The 16,553-nt window shown below is 48.0% G+C and overlaps 2 protein-coding genes across 4 annotated transcripts in view; one reads left to right on the forward strand and one right to left on the reverse strand.

Moving 5' to 3' along the window:
• atrn (attractin) overlaps positions 1-5,840 on the forward strand; it is a 224,120-nt gene extending 218,280 nt beyond the window's left edge. For all 3 annotated transcript variants that reach the window (XM_056295270.1, XM_056295271.1, XM_056295272.1), the window contains exon 29: positions 1,701-5,840. In XM_056295270.1, coding sequence (XP_056151245.1) covers positions 1,701-1,825 — 125 coding nt within the window. In that variant the 3' untranslated portion in view covers positions 1,826-5,840. The remainder of the gene's footprint in view (positions 1-1,700) is intronic.
• A 9,608-nt stretch (positions 5,841-15,448) lies between these two features.
• The window catches only part of gfra4a (GDNF family receptor alpha 4a), a gene marked incomplete at its 5' end in the record, with an annotated part of 34,597 nt that continues 33,492 nt past the window's right edge, over positions 15,449-16,553 (reverse strand). Inside the window, one exon of the mRNA XM_056295436.1 lies at positions 15,449-15,610. Within this exon, the coding sequence (XP_056151411.1) occupies positions 15,449-15,610 (162 nt within the window). The remainder of the gene's footprint in view (positions 15,611-16,553) is intronic.

Consider the following 16,553-nt stretch of genomic DNA (forward strand, 5'->3'; position numbering starts at 1 on the left):
GTTTTTTCTTCTTCTTTATTTTCTCTCTGTTGTAATCTTTCTATCTTCCTTATCTCACGTCTTCCCTACCTCTCCTTTGAGGATTCTCAGATAAGACTCCGGGCTTTGCTTTCTCTCTCTCTCTCTCTCCTCTTTCTGCTTTCTCTCCTCTCTGCTCCCCTTGTCTCCTGCTCACTTTTTATTGCCCCTTCGACATCTTTCCCTCCTCTCTCTTCTGCCTGTTTTTTCTCTTTCCTATCTTTGAAGACGACATGAGCCTTGCATGTGCTGGGGTTTTTTTTTGGGGGGGGGTTTGTTGTTTTTTTTTTTGTTTTTTTTTGCCCCCCTTGCCTCCCCACTGTCGTGGTCCCTGGAACGGTCGGCGTGCCCGGAGCCCGTATTAATCACTGCGTAGTTCTTTTCGTCGTTACACACCAAACCCGCTCTCTACAGAGCGCCCCCAGTGGGCAGCACGTTGCAGAGGCTGCGTCAGCCGTGCCCCCCCCCCCCCACGTGACGCTTTCAGATCATTTCCCCGCCGACCCCACTCGCTTAAAGGCTCTCATTATCGCCAGGAGCGAGCGGCGCACAGCCTCGCCTCACATCTGGTTTTATGGTTTCCCCCAGAGGTGGACAACCCGGCTCCAGAAAGTAAAAGTACCAACCATTTATTTGCTCCACCCATGCATTTCAGCCAGGTAGGAGAACTAATTAGTGAAACCAGCTGGTTTAGTGCATGGGGTGGAGCAAATTCAGGGTTAGTACTTTTACTTTCTGAAGCCGGGTTTTCCACCTCTGGTTTCCCCCTCATCCTTCCCAAAACTCTCGCTGCCCATCTAAACTCCCCCAGACAGCCAAGAGGAGGTCAGTGCTGGATGAGCCCTGATTCGCATCTGGACTTGGTTCGGGGTGCTTTGAACAACCGAGCGTCGGTTTGGAGATGAAGGAGTTGGCTAATGGTCCCAGCATGCAACACTACAAACTATTGGACTGTGTGATTTCTTCATATTGTTGTTAGTTTGTGTGCGTGAGTGTGTGAGGAGGGGCTGTAACCCCAAACACAACATCTCCCAGTGAGGTTTGTGGTGCACGGGACTGAGTGGAGACAGAGCGGGGAGGTAAATCTGGTGGGGTTGGGTTTTTTCCACGGGTCAGGAAGTATTAATAAGCAGTAATGAAGTGTGTTATTAGTTGAACGTCTGCATTTGAGGTCCGTGATTTCACCGTCTGCTTATGTAGTTGTGTTTGGAGCCATGTGCGTTTATACAAATGTTAGTCATTAATGCGCTTGTGTGTGTGTGTGTGTGTGTGTGTGTGTGTGTGTGTGTGTGTGTGTGTGTGAGTCCACCACTAGTCATGTATTTTGCATAAGTGCCCCTGAGCTTCACATAGAACCTTACCTGTGGACAATCATTACCTAAATGCACGAAATGGAAAAAAAGTTTAAATATTAAGTGTGTAGCACCTCCTCTGGTCGGTCGGGGCGCCTGTTCGGGGGGGGGGGGACTGGGGGGGAATAGCGTGACCCTTCCATGTGCTACACCCCCCTGGTGAAACTCCTCACTGTCAGGTGAAAAGAAGCGGCTGGCGACTCCACATGTATCGGAGGAGGCATGTGGTAGTCTGCAGCCCTCCCCGGGTCGGCAGAGGGGGTGGAGCAGAGACCAGGACGGCTCAGAATAGTGGGGTAATAGGTCGGATGTGTGTGTGTGTGTTTTCAGGTCTCACCGTGGCCAGTGCCCTGGTGGACGTCTCCCAGCAGATGTGCATGGGCTACAAGGAGCGGTCAGGCGGCCTGAGGAACCGCAAGCAGCAGCCCAGCGCACAGCCAGCCACCTGCATCTGACCACGCCCGTCGACGAACACCGCTCCCCCACTCCCTTCGCCTTCCTCTACCCTCAGCTTTGACCCCCCTCACTCAGAGACGCCCTCCTCCACCCTCCAAACCCCCCACTGCTCCTCAGGTGCAGGTGCATGCTGTTATAGTGGGACAGTACTGGAGCGCAAAGCGAGGGAGGTGGGGAGGGGTTGTCCTCCTTCCCTTCTTCCCAGTGGAACTACTGTGTCCCTACATCTGTCTGGCAGAGACTGGAAACTGGGGGAAGGTGTGTGTATGTAGAGGGGAGGGGGGTACACACTACCCCTCCCAAAAGAGGAAAAAAAAAAACATTGACATTTGTCCGACACTGCCTCATTAGCGTAGAGGCGGCCACGGCTTGCTGCTAGAAGAGATCGTCATCTCGTAGATTTCGACGAATCAAGAGACACTGCAAATCCCCTTCTTCGATCATTGATGTTGTACTTAAGTTATTTGTTTTTGTTTTTTCTTCCTTTTTTATGATGTCAGGGACAGACAGAATACAGTCTAATTCGTTCGACTGTGCACACAAGCACAGGACTGACACTCTTTTGCGCAGCCGTACACTAACACTCAAACCGATTTTCCCTCTCATTTCAAGTCTCCCAAACCCCGTACCCATTTGTAGCCCACCGTCGCCTGCTGTCGACCAGCGCCATATTCGCGGCTCCCAGGCCAAGGACGGTGTCGCCAGAGCCCTGTACAGTCTGGCCCTGGAGCTAGCTAGCAACATGTTCGGTCTTCCTTTAATGAGACTTCACAGTCTGCAGACAAGCTCCATCTAAAGGGTCTGTAACATTTCTAATATGCCTCTACGTGTCGCCTACATGCCCTCTTTCTCAGCTTCGCCTCTGTCTCCTCTACAGCCTGCCCGGAGTTTTGTCTCTCAGCCTCTGTCTGTCTCTCTCCCCACGTGGCAGGCTGTCTTTCCAGCCCCCTCCATCGTTGGGAGATAGAGGCTGTGTGCGAAACGGACCATGCGGGACCTCAGAAATGGCATATCTGCATAGGCTGGATAGTAACCCAGTGTCGATTGAAACGTTTTCCAGCAAATTACACTTCCAGCAGCAAAAACAAACCAAGGCATGCTTTCAAAGCACACACAGACACACACACACACACAGTAGAGAGTTGGTAGTGGAGAAATTTCGGCAGTCCACCGTGCTGCACCGGTGCTTTGGGCTCATGTGGAGCTCGCTTCCTGTAGATTTTGCTAGCTGTGATTGACTGGGGTGATTAGGCTGATCTGCATGAGGGGAGCCAGCCCGCGGTTCAAGGGATGGTTGGGAGTTGTTGGGCGCTTCAGGATTGGAACCTCTGTCGTCGCTACCCGAGAAATCCATGGCCTCTAATTGCCGCTCCCACACAATGCATTCCCACCCCAAAGAGCTGTTCGATTGCGATTGTTCCTCGTCCCTTGACTATCTGAAGATGCCAAATTGGCTTCGGCAACTGTGACATCTGTGTTCCCGATTGTTACACGAACAGCGGAGCCACTAACACTGACATTCAAACGGCAGCGGGGTGATCACCCGGAACATGGACGTGCACCCGGACGCCGGAGGAACGCATGGCCGCCATGTTGATGGGTCAAAGGGGAGTTCTTTTCTACCCATATTGGCGGCTTCGTTAAAACAGCGCAGTCTAATTGACCGAACACTGCTCCCCCTATGGTCAGCCTCGGATATTGATTTAAAAAAAATATATATACTTGGACTACTTGTTGGAATTATCTCGAAATTCTCTGACCGCTTTCCCAGGGCTTCCTTCTTTCTGTGTGTGAGTTTTCCTCTTTGGTATCAGTTTAACCTACCCGCTCCGTAATCCTTATCTTAAATCTCTGGTCCTTTTTTTTTTTTTTGAAGTGAGGTTACCTCATTTGTCGGGGGTGGGAAAAAGCAGAATAAAAACCTCGCAGCAAACAGACAAACAGGAAAAAAGGAAGAACCGAAGCTGCTTCTTCACATCATGAGCTGCTCATTCGAAACTGGAAGAAGTGATTTTCTGTTTTGTCAGGGCGGCAAAATTATAGAGCGCCATCAGGAAAAAGAAGTTAGTTCTACTTTTTCACTCCATGTGCGGCTTGTCGTAGCAGACTTGTACTGCGCCTTTGCCCCTTGTGTAACGTGCCTTTTGAAGACCGGGTTGTGTTTGGATGCGGGATGATTTATAGCCGGACTGTGTTTTTACAGCTGATGTTAAAATCCACCTCCGGTTTCCAACTATTCCTAAACCAGAATTCAGATTGCTTTCTAAGATGGGTGGCAGAAGGTCTGGCTTGTTACGTGTCCACGTGTAAACTGACATTCCCATTTTTGTGTATGTGTGTTACTGTCCTGGCCTGTTCGATTTGTGCACACTTCCTGATTGGATTTATCCATTTAAGCTTATTTTTATTGACGTCACTGTTGTGTGTAGATTGGAGATGGAATTTTATTAATGTTATTGTTTATAATGTGTCTGACCACCCTTGTAATGTGTCTGACCACCCTCCGGAGGGAGTTGGGTAAATTCACATCTGAATTTTGTGCACTTTTTGGTATATCCAAACACAATCTAATCTCCCAAGGTGCACGTTAATGCCAAGTAGCAAGGGCCATGTACTACTCCTTCTGCAGGCCTTTAATGGAAGGCAGTCATATGCTACCTTGGCCTGTTTCGCGAGCCTGGGACTGTTATTAACTCTCCACCCTCACGGAGGAAATGGAACAATTTACCCAACCCCGTGAAGAGCTTGTCATATTTCCTTCCGAGTTTTCGCTTGAGCTCAACATACTAGAACCGCTCGTTGTCTGGTTAAAGGGCACACTTTTAGCACCAGGAAAAGGTCAGAGCAGAAAGCATGAACAAAGTTGACATTCAGTTATTATAGCGGCACCGGATGTCTGCCCGCGTTCAGAACTCCCTTCGACAACCACTCCTGGCAGTGGCGGCGGACGACAGAATCGGAGTCACTTTGCGTCCTCCTTACCCCCTGTCACACGCGTTTCCTTTATATCCTGTACAGAGGCTCTCCGTTTCGCTGACATCTTGAATTGTGCTGCACCTAGCGAGAAGTCGGGGTGGGAAATCGCCGCCAGCCACCAGCCGACTGCCTGTAAGTTCAGATTGTTGGCTGGTTGGTTCAACCTTTAGCACGTTGCCAACCATCTTTTTTGGAGATGCTGTTTGACTGTGTTAAACCAGATATTTGGGGAACATTTGGGGATGTATGAACACACATTTCTCACTCTGTTGAGGATTATAACACTAAACATTTCCTGGAACAAAAGTCTGCTTGGAGATCGCGTCCGGGTCACTTGGCCTTTACAACCACCTGTGAGCATTTTGATTTCATCTGCTGGAGTACCACATGGGTGGAGCTAGACAGAGGATAGCACTGACTGTTCTGATGTTCAGGCCGTCCCAGGCCAGTATTTGAAAATCAGTTCATTGCACTTTTCCTGTGATTGACAGCTTACACGACACTACTTGAAACAACCTGAAGCAGTAACCCTGGCACTCCAAACAGGATAAAACAAACACCCAAGAATTAAATACAAGTCCCATTTGATCCAAGCGTGGTGGGAATCTGGAGCGAAGCAAGCAAGCACCCATTTCATCCTCACGTCTTTAACCATGACTTGAAAAATGTGAAACCCATCGTCAAAAAGCCGCTGGTTCAGTTCTTGCACCAGACAGTGTCATGTTGGATCGTATGTACAATAAGAAACCAAATCCGCATTTACTGAGTTGCAGTGAAGTTGTTCGGGGGGGGGGGGTGCAGCTTTGAGATCAGAGCGCAGATCAGGTGCCATTTTTTAAATTGTTCCTTATTTATTTTGGTGAGAAATTGCACCTGATATTCATCTCAGTCCTCTGAAATGTTGCTGTTCTACGGAGGGGGCTCAAGTCGGCTCGTAATCTTAGTAATATCTTATTGCCGACTCTCACCTGGATGCCAGCAGTCATTCTGTTGGGAGTAGGCGTCATAATTTTTCAAATGGCCGTTCTCTCACTTTGAAACGAGGCTTGTGTACGAATCAGTTTGTCCTCAAGGACTCCAATGCAAGACTGATTTAAATGTACTGTAGTAGTAATTCTACAATGGATAGAAGATTGTTCTCTGTAAAATGAATGTATGGTGGGGGGAGGGGGGGTAAAAAAAAAAAAAGAGAAAAAGACAATTTTTTGGTGGCAGTGTGTTGCCCAGACATGGCTGAATGCTTCTCAACAAGCCTGACGTGAACATAAAACAGTCGGAGGGGCCCACCTAAGCCCCCGGTGGGGGGACCGAGGGGCCACGGGTCCCACCACGGCGAGGCGTGGGCTTCATCGCCCAGTGGTGCGGTTAGCCTGACACCTGGATCAGTCAAAGTCAAACCTTCGTCTCACACTATGCGGAGTATGTGGGTTGGTATACAACTACATCAGGTCAATTCACTGAGTAAATTAAGCAACTAATTGCCAAAAATAAACAAACAAAAGACAGACAGTGACTTCCAGATTAGTTGGCGTCATCGTCTCTCAGCTCTCCAGCACTCCTTTTCTTATCCTGCATGGCCAAATGTGTCCATTTGGAACTCCTTTTTTTATGTTATGATGCTCAAAACAGCTCTACGAAGTATTTGTAAATATTATTTTGACCCAGATCTGCAACCTCTTCAGCTTCCACCTATTCTTACACTAACAAATGGTTTCTGCGTGGGTCTGCAGAGTCACGCGCGCACATTTTTTGGGGTAATTTCAGCAGAAGGTTGGAAACATCAGGCGTCAAACCAGCAAATGCTCACTTGGATCGTATCATTTCCCCACTCGGTTAGGTTTTCCTGTCGTGTCCAATAATCTACAGCTGGAGTGACATAGCCTTTAGTCGCCAGACATAAGCTGTTATTAGCAGTCATTCTAGTCGGTCGTTGAGGGAGCGGGTCCCGTAAAGAAAGCGACACGTGGGATGAGCGCGGGGACGTTGAAGCGGGGACTGTGCCTGGGGCGGACGACGTCCTCTCGCGCCGTCGCGCGCAGGGAGCGAGCCCTTCTCGGTTTGGGGAGGCGAGCGAGTCCCTCGGTCCCAGCCCAGTCTCCGAGCCTCCAACTCTTCGGGGTAGCACCTCCATTTACATTGGCCTTAATCCAGTGCCTTCACCCGTGGAAAGGTATTTTAAGAGCACAATAACCTGTAAATACTTGCCGGAAGTCTTGCCCGAGCCATGACGTCACCCACGAGTGCACCTTTTCATTTTCGCTCCGACGCAGCATTATTGTGTACTTACGATATGTTTTCCAAAGGCCAATACACGAGAATAAGGCTGGTGTAAAAGAAGGCGTTGAACTCTCATTCTTTGTCTTTATATAGCGGCATTATATATATATATATATATATACCGAGGAAGTAGTTTTGTTAATATGTATAATTTAGCAGCGATGCTCGTGTTTTTTTTGTTTTTTTGTTTTGTAAATAATGAGAAAGTATTGTGAATGACATTTGTTGAATGGTTTTAAAAATCATTTATGGCAAAACTCGAGGCTTTTAAAATGTGAGTACAGTACATAGCACATTTTGTATGTAAGACGGCTGTGTAAAAATGAACAAGCATTAATAGAAGCTGATGAAACTATGTGTAAAACTTGAGGATAATAGCTTACTGAACTTGTAATTACCGATGTACATAAAAGAATGACAGAACAATTTTTTTTGTCTATTATTAAATGTAAAAATCAGACGCCTTGCTGTTTGTCTTGACTCCACCTGCCGGCAGGTTGCAGGAATGTATTGTAGCGAATTCGGGGGACAACGCAACCACAGGAGCTGCCGCGGCCGGGAAGCGAACCCGTATCGCCCGCACCGCAGGAGGCATCGCTAACCGCTCGACTAAAGGGTCAGACCCGCGAGCCAGCGGCCAGCGTGTCTACTTATCCATGCACGTTACAGTATTTTATCCACCTTGGAGCGCCGGTAGGTGCGTGGTGGTGGTGTGAATGACGATGACTTTCACAGTATCGCGGAAAACTGACAATCACACATCGAAACCAAGGTTTCAGGGCGTCCGGGTGGCGTAGCGGTCTGTGCCGTTGCCTACCAACACGGGAAACGCTGGTTCGAATCCCCGTGTTACCTCCGGCTTGGTCAGGCCGGATGTGGATGTGTGTCCTGGTCGCTGCACTAGCGCCTCCTCTGGTCGGCCGGGGCGCCTGTTCCGGCGGGAGGGGCAACTGGGGGGGGCAGCGTGATCCTCCCACGCGCTATGTACCCCTGGTGAAACGCCTCACTGTCAGGTGAAAAGGAGCGGCTGGCGACTACACATGTATTGGAGGACACGTGGGTAGTCTGCAGCCCGGATCGGCAGAGGGGGTGGGGCAGCGACCGGGACAGCCCAAAGAGTGGGGTGACTGACCAGGTACAGTTGAGGAGAAAAAAGGAGGGGGGGTCCAAAAACAAAAAACCCAAGGTGTGAAAAAAACCAACCAAACAAACACCGTGATAATTTAAACTTGCTGGAGCATCCTGTATTGTCCAGTACAACAAACATCACAAGATTGATACTTCTCCAAGGCTGCAACAAATATAAGAAACCAATGTTGTGGTAAAGCGTCTGTTAAACTTTCTATAGCGGAGCAAGCATGATAACAAGGTGCCTTTCGGTGCTCTGTTTTATATATTTATATATATATATCTATATATATAGATATATATATATATACACACACACACACACACATCCATTTTCCAAACCGCTTATCCTACTCTTAGGGTCGCGGGGATGCTGGAGCCTATATATATATATATATATGTGTGTGTGTGTGTGTGTGTATATGTGTGTGTATATATATATGTATATATGGTAACACTTTAGTATGGGGAACATATTCTAAGTAACAAAAACTTAATTTACAGTAATTTAACACTATTAACACTTGTAGTTTTGTGTTTTGTTATGTAAGAACAGACCATATTCATTAAGTGTTAGTAAGGGAGAATAACTCTTCTTGTGGTACTACCACCTTATAAAGTCCATACTAAGCAAAGCATATTGAGATGGTACTACTAATAAGCAATACTTCTGAGGTTATAGAGGGAAAACTCATAGTTAATGGCTTACTGGTTGTATAATAAGGCCATGCAGAATAAGGCATTAATGAGTACGTAATAATGACCAATTAAGAGCCAATATGTTGCTAATTTGCATGCTAATAAGCACCTAATTAATGGTGACAATGTTCCCCATACTAAAGTGTTACCATATATATATATATATATATATATATATATATGTGTGTGTGTGTGTGTGTGTGTGTATATGTGTATGTGTATGTATATACACACACACATCCATTTTCCAAACCGCTTATGCTACTCTCAGGGTCGCGGGGATGCTGGAGCATATATATATATATATATATATATATATATACACTTGGAAAAATAGAGGAGAAGAACCAAGGCATTCAACTTGTGAGGAAAAAAGATAAGATATCTTTAATACAACTGCAAGTTCAGCTGGACATAATGAAGAGAATAAAAATAACTCGGACACGTTTTGGGCATCTTACATTCATCGTGGCGTTAAGCAGAGCTGCACAGGTGAGAATAGGTTCAACAAATACAAATCAACACGCATCACCGCCAACCAATCAGATGAAAGAATTACCCCAGAACTGCCACAAGTTGAGCGCCTCGGTTCCATCACTCTTGTGCTAAACAAAACATGTTAAGGGCAGTTTTACAAATCACCCACATACCTACACACGAGCCCCCCTTTTTAAACGACAGCTACTACTCCGAGTGACAGTGCCGATGACAGACTTCTTCCACTCAGCATTAATATGAGAGGCTGCACGCAGTGTAGAGATGCTGCATCTGGTATTTATTTACCACGACTCATCACATTACCCCCCCCCACCCCACGACTGTATTTCTATTGGCCTCCATCTCTATCACTAACTCCTCTCCCTTTCAACTCTCTCTGTCTAATATATGCTCTTTGTAAACACTTCTGCCCCGGGAGTCGGTAGAGACCATGTATGCAGATGATAAAAGCCTTTATCGCCTGCACACATCATACAGGTTGCCGGCCTTTGATTCCAACTCCTTGACTAAATCCATCCTGATCATTCTGACAGCATGTGTAGCGCTCCTTGGTAGCAGTTGGTTGATAATGAGACTCCGCATCCCCCCCCCAGCCCATCCCCCCCCCCCCACCGTTACTGTGAAGCTGTTCGGGAGGCATCTCCCTGGCAGAATTTAATTACAAGTTAGAGGAGATTGTTTACAAAGTTTGCATGTGTCTGCCCGTTTTCAGGTCATCGCACTTTTCTTGTTTCCACCAAACGATCCAAAATAATTATCTCTCCTCCCGGTCTTTGATTTGTCGTGATACGCAGAGCTGTCAAGAGCCATAATGACTGGAAATTGTTCTCCTGTCACTTTCTGAGAATTTGCCTAACAAAAGGTTATGTGGCAGAATGTGATTGTCAGAAATGCTGCATTTGTGTTTGCTCATCCACGGCATATTTGCTTCTAACTGGCATTGCTGCAAACAAAAATCACAATTAGTAAAAACATCCCTGGGGCCAGCCACCTCCTGTAGCATCGCACACTATCAAATCCTGACCTCTGACCCCTTGGACAGTCATCATCCTCATTTTGCAAATGAAAGATTGCTTCATAAATAAGGGTTCCATTACCAAACTGTGTGTCCGTTTTGTGGAGAAGCTGGAGATCCCTGATGTTCAGTTCTCACATGAAAACACCTTCCGGACTGTCACTACACTGTAAACAAAGTGTGCGAGACATCAGCCACGATTGTGCTCATTAGCATACATTTGACACCAAATTATTATTGTTTTTTTGGGCTGGTTGTTATATTTACCAAGTATATCTCTCTTGGTTTGTGTGATGAAACTAATTTATTATTACAATTCCGGACAGCGAAAAGGAAAGTAAGGATTGATGACCATGTCCAAGTAATTATCTCCTCGAAGCCCAAAGCAGACTGATTGCAACTTAGTCGGCAAAACTTTTAAATTGCTACTACTGGCAGAATCAGTGTGGTTAGCAAACGGTGTTGAAAATCACACAGGTCGCTTCCTGTTGGTGGTCAGATCAGTAGCCGTTTATCAGCCGGCTGCATTGGAGAGGCGTGGAGCCCAGCTACAGACAGCGGGCGGTCTGTCCCAGATAGCTGCTGACCCAAAACAAGGAGACTGGTGCCAATTAACCACGACCATATTGCAAGCGCAGGTGGCACAGAGGCAGCTCAAGTCTTGCTTGTGATATCCTCTGACCAAAAAAAAAAAAAAAATTTGCAGAAAAGCATGGTGTGGCGAGTCCAACATTACATCGCTTTCTTGATGTGAGTAAAAGTGACAACACACTGTGGTGATAGTGCACAAGTCATATTTCAATGGGACACACTTGGATCACTTTAACAAAAGCAATGGCAAAGATCGATATGTTTCAGTTGCATTCTTTGTCTTGGGGGGAGGGGGGATTACAACAACACATGGTCTTCTTTGAGTTGGTCCAATCTTTATCCATGCTTCACATGTTCCCCGGCCACTGCCTCCCAAATCCTCCTATGTACCATCGTGTCCCCCGGGGTCATGACAGTATGTACAGCCGACGCTTACTTTCATCAGGTGTCTTTCCGTTAAAGGCCCAGAAATCTTAGCAGCAGCCGTCTACTTGGTAAGAATAAAAACAAGCAAACTGTACAGGATCCAGCCTCTGTTTAGTGTCTTCATTTTCAGGGAGTGACACGTGTCACGTCTTCAGATCCCGCCATTGGTCAGTACAGCTCGCGATACATCCGCTGACTTACCAATCACAGAGCGAGCGGAAACCAGGGCGGGAGTCTGGCGGGTGGCACACCGTGATAAGAGACAGAGGCTCCCTGAAAACCACAGGGACCACTGACACCCTGAAAACCACAGGGACCACTTTGACACCCTGAAAACTGCAGGGATCACTTGGACACCCTAACAACCACAGGGATCACTTGGACACCCTCAAAACCGCTGGGATCACTTGGACACCCTGAAAACCACAGGGATCACTTGGACACCCTCAAAACCGCAGGGATCACTTGGACACCCTGAAAACCACAGGGATCACTTGGACACCCTCAAAACCGCAGGGATCACTTGGACACCCTGACAACCGCAGGGACCACTTGGACACCCTGAAAACCACAGGGATCACTTGGACACCCTGAAAACCACAGGGATCACTTGGACACCCTGAAAACCGCAGGGACCACTTGGACACCCTGAAAACCGCAGGGACCACTTCGACACCGTCACAGCCACCACAAAAAAAAAAATCCCTGTGACGGCTTGTTTTGAAGCGTTTTCTATACCCCCTTACTTGAAAATGGCATTTCACACGGTCATTTACATGTCGAGTCTGTTCCGTGACATTTAGGTCCTCATTAAAATGTGTTTTGTCTATATGCAATTAAAAAAAACGACACGTAAGGTCGGGAAAAGATCATTCTTTCCTCTCTTTCAGTGAAACGTCATGTTACAGACACACTCGGCAGGATCATTCTGTCAGTCATCCACCAGGCATGTGCATGAAAAGGCTTGTCATGCTCTTTTCATGCTCATCTACTGAGTTTCTGACTTTGTGTTGTACACTTAATTATATGGGTGCAACTCACTCTCTTAAGAAAATAGATATGCTTTTTCCAACACTTGTGTAGTCTGGAACAAAAAAGTTCTCTAACGTTTCATCACATCATCTACGGCATGTTTTATCACTACGTGTCGTCACTGGCATACAGTAAGTACGCTGTATTTAACTGTAACACGCAAGTGGGTTTCCCCCGCCCCCCCCCGTTTCCCCCGCCCCCTCCCTTTTTCTCCCCAATTGTACTTGGCCAATTACCCCACTCTCCCGAGCCGTCCCGGTCGCTGCTCCACCCCCTCTGCCCATCCGGGGAGGGCTGCGGACTACCACATGCCTCCTCCGATACATGTGGAGTCGCCAGCCGCTTCTTTTCACCTGACAGTGAGGAGTTTCACCAGGAGGACGTAGCACGTGGGAGGATCACACTATTCCCCCCCTCCGAACAGGCGCCCCGACCGGCCAGAGGAGGCGCTAGTGCAGCGACCAGGGCACATACCCACATCCGGCTTCCCACCCGCAGACACGGCCAATTGTGTCTCTAGGGACGCCCGACCAAGCCGGAGGTAACACGGGGATTCGAGCCGGCGATCCCCGTGTTGGTAGGCAACGGAATAGATTGCCACGCTATCCGAACGCCTCGTCTTTTTTTGTTGTTTTTGTTGTTGTAAGGATGCACCCCCCCCCAGACATGTCTTACCATGTGCCTCGACCTCAAAACAGTAGTCTCGGGATACCAAACAATCGGAGATCTTCGCCTACCAACGTCTGCGGGCTTCTAAAAGCAAGCTAGTTGCTACAACGGTGGTGAGAACGGCCGCCAACAAACCTACGCTTAGTGCTTCGGAAACGCACCTTACCGGAAATGATACCCCCCCCCATCCTCCTCCGTAGTGAAACAACCCGGAGATAGCGCGAGTCACTTTATAAAACGGAGAGCTTTTAAAAACATTGAAAATGGGCATCCCGAGCACGGTTAGCCTATCGTGTCAGTTTTTAAACAATGAACGTGTTTCACCACAAATGCGACAGACAGACCTCAACAAACTTTGAAGGAGTTTTCTTCGGCGACTGCGGCTGCGCCGCCCTACAATGCCCGAGTTCCTGGTACGACGGTGTTTACAAGCACACCGCTTCTGACGTCACCGTTCCAATATGGAGGGCCGCCCTAATGACGGCGCTGCCATGCCGTTGTTTTGTTTTCTTTTTAAACTTTAATAGTTTCCACCCAGTTTTAGCAACGGAAGATGGGAAGACTGGCCTCTCAGTCTGCAGTCGAGCGAAGCGTTGGGGGACCGACTCAGTCAGGAAACACTGACAGGTGTAGCCGCCCACCGCACGCGGACATGCGCCTCGACCATGGAGATATCGTCCCGTCAGCGTTGGCGGGCGGTGGGAGGAGGTTCACGGCCCTCATCGGGCTCGTCCCAGGAGCCGGGTGCATCCGCCCCGTCCATCACAACTTGAACCACCTACTCTGCGTCACTCCTCCCAGAATGACAACGCACGGTTTGATCTCAGAACCTCGCAATAGGTGTGTAATGTCTTTGTGCCGAGGTCCACATACACAAAAGTGTGTGTGTGTGTGTGTGTGTGTACAAGAAAGAGAGACATGTTTACAGTATTTATGTCCCTATGTCCATCCTTCTTGTACGAATCAAACCTCTTTATCTGCGTTTAACAGGAGGAATTAATTAAACTCCATAACCAGAGTGTCCGTCATCCCCTCATAATTGCAGCTAATGTAAATTAAATGCCTGGTGAGCCCCCCCCCCCCCCCCCCGCTCCAATGCCTGATGAGCCCCCCCCTCGCTCCAAATTAAAAAAACAAAACAATAAACAAACCATCAGCTGAAGGAAGTGCCACCCACGTATACAGCTTACACTGACTGACAGCACAAAATAGAAACAAGTTACAGTACTTCATAAATAATCAGCTTGGGTCCTCGGTTGACGAAATGTCTTTGTTCTGTATCTCTGAGAGAAAATGGATGATGAAATTGATTTAAATTCTTTTATTTACTCCCTAAAATGAATATATTGCAATTTATGGAAATAAACTCTCCAAGTGTACATGTACAACTTAAAATACAACAACAATATACAATAATAAAAATATCTTAGCGTGGTTTGACTTGCAAAGATGTGTGCTTCCATCAAGCATTTAGAAGTATGAGCTGGCACCAAAGTTTCCTCTATTTTGATAACTAAAAATAAGAAAGAAAGTGACGTTGGAATGACGAGTAAAGCTGAATGAGCAGAGTGCCTCATGTGGACACACACACACACACACACACACACACACACACACACACACACACACACACAACTGCCTGGACGCTAGCAAAACGTTTCTGTAGTTCATCCGAGGAAAGTCTTGACACTGAGTATTTCTTTTTTATTTATACATTAAGGAATGTTCCGAGACAAAGAGAAAAAAATCCATTTCTTCTGAGAGTCTTAACTGCAACTGCATCTTCAGTACAAAACAGCCCTCCTCTTCCTCTTCTCTGTACACCTTCAAAACCCTCTTCCCTGTTTGCGTGGATGGATATTGTTTTGGATGCCTGTGTGTGTGTGTGTGTGTGTGTGTGTGTGTGTGTGTGCGCGTGTGTGTTTGTGTGTGTGTTTGAGCCCAGGCATATATGGAGTGTTATGGGGGTGTAGACTGAGAGTTGTTTTTGTTTTGTTTCATTGTAATTCCTGGTGTCCCCCACGGCGCGATCACTTTCTTCTTCTACATCTTCTGAAGCGCGCAGGGCGTACGATACATCCACTCTGAGTCAAGATTCACAAAAAAAGAGATTAATGCAATTTGTGAAGGAGAGGGGTTGGGGAGGGGCTGGGTGGTGGTGTTTGGGGGTGGGGTGGGGTGGTGGCAGGAAGGACCGACTCGACCAGCCTCCCACAGCCCTCCCACCCTTGTCACACGTAGAAATCGCCTTCTCCCACCCCTCTCACCCCCAGTAGGGTCTGTGGAGGGGCCTCGGCCTCACTCTTACTGCTTAGACGGCGGCGGCGGCGGCGAGCACTGTGAGGAGCCAGGCCAAGGAGCCCGGCGTGAGCGGCGGGCGGACCAGCTCACCGGCGGCGCTACGGTCCGACAGGCCCGGCGAGGGAAGGGTAGAGTCTCCCTCGTTGCCCCACAGTCTGTCGTTCTCATTGACCTGGAGGAGGAAAACCACATGGTTGGTTACGTTGGTCGAACGGTGACCCCTTAACTCATTTGGTTAGGGAAATTCAAACAAAAATAAGACCCCTACCCATCCACCCCCGTCTGGATCCACATTCATAGTCTATGACTTCTCAGTTGCAAGTCGTGGTAAAACACATGTGGTCATTTTATATGTATGTATAATGGCTAAACGACTTGAGAAAAGCCCTGGGCAGGTGCAGAGGGCAAACACCTTTAGATAGTCAACGTCAACTCCTCCATCAGGGGAGCTCCCTTTCCACATTATTCCCTTCCTTCTTTGTCCATCCTTCACATTAAAACCTCATCAGACATTCAGTCTGCTATTTCGACTGCTTTCTTTATGCACTATCTATCCTTTCCTTCTCTCCACTCTCTCCCTCATCCACCCCATCTCTCTCCCCCTCATCCACCCTATATCTCTCTCCCCTTATCTCTCTCTCTGTCGCTCTCTCTCCCACAGCCCTCATCCACCCTATCTCTCTCTCTCTCTCTCTCCCCCTCATCCACCCCATCTCTCTCCCCCTCATCCACCCTATATCTCTCTCCCCTTATCTCTCTCTCTGTCGCTCTCTCTCCCACAGCCCTCATCCACCCTATCTCTCTCTCTCTCTCCCCCTCATCCACCATATCGCTCTCTCTCTCTCCTCCTCATCCACCCTATCACCCCCCCCCCCGTCCCTTTCTCCCCTTCTCTTTGTTCCGCCGGAGCTTGCGGTGGTGGGCTATAATCTTTCTCGGCGAGGAAGGAACCGGTCGTGATAAGAAACGAGCAGTAAGCTCTTGTTCCCCGCTTGAAGGCTGAAACCAGCATGCATCTATCTTTGTGTCCCGATCGCTGCCCATTACTGCCGCCGTGCATCAGCAAAACCAAAGCGAGAGGCGCGCGGGCCGGTCCCCGCCTGCCGGAGAGCTTG

This window comes from Lampris incognitus, chromosome 16, assembly GCF_029633865.1.
Source record: "Lampris incognitus isolate fLamInc1 chromosome 16, fLamInc1.hap2, whole genome shotgun sequence".
Taxonomy (NCBI): Eukaryota; Metazoa; Chordata; class Actinopteri; order Lampriformes; family Lampridae; genus Lampris; species Lampris incognitus.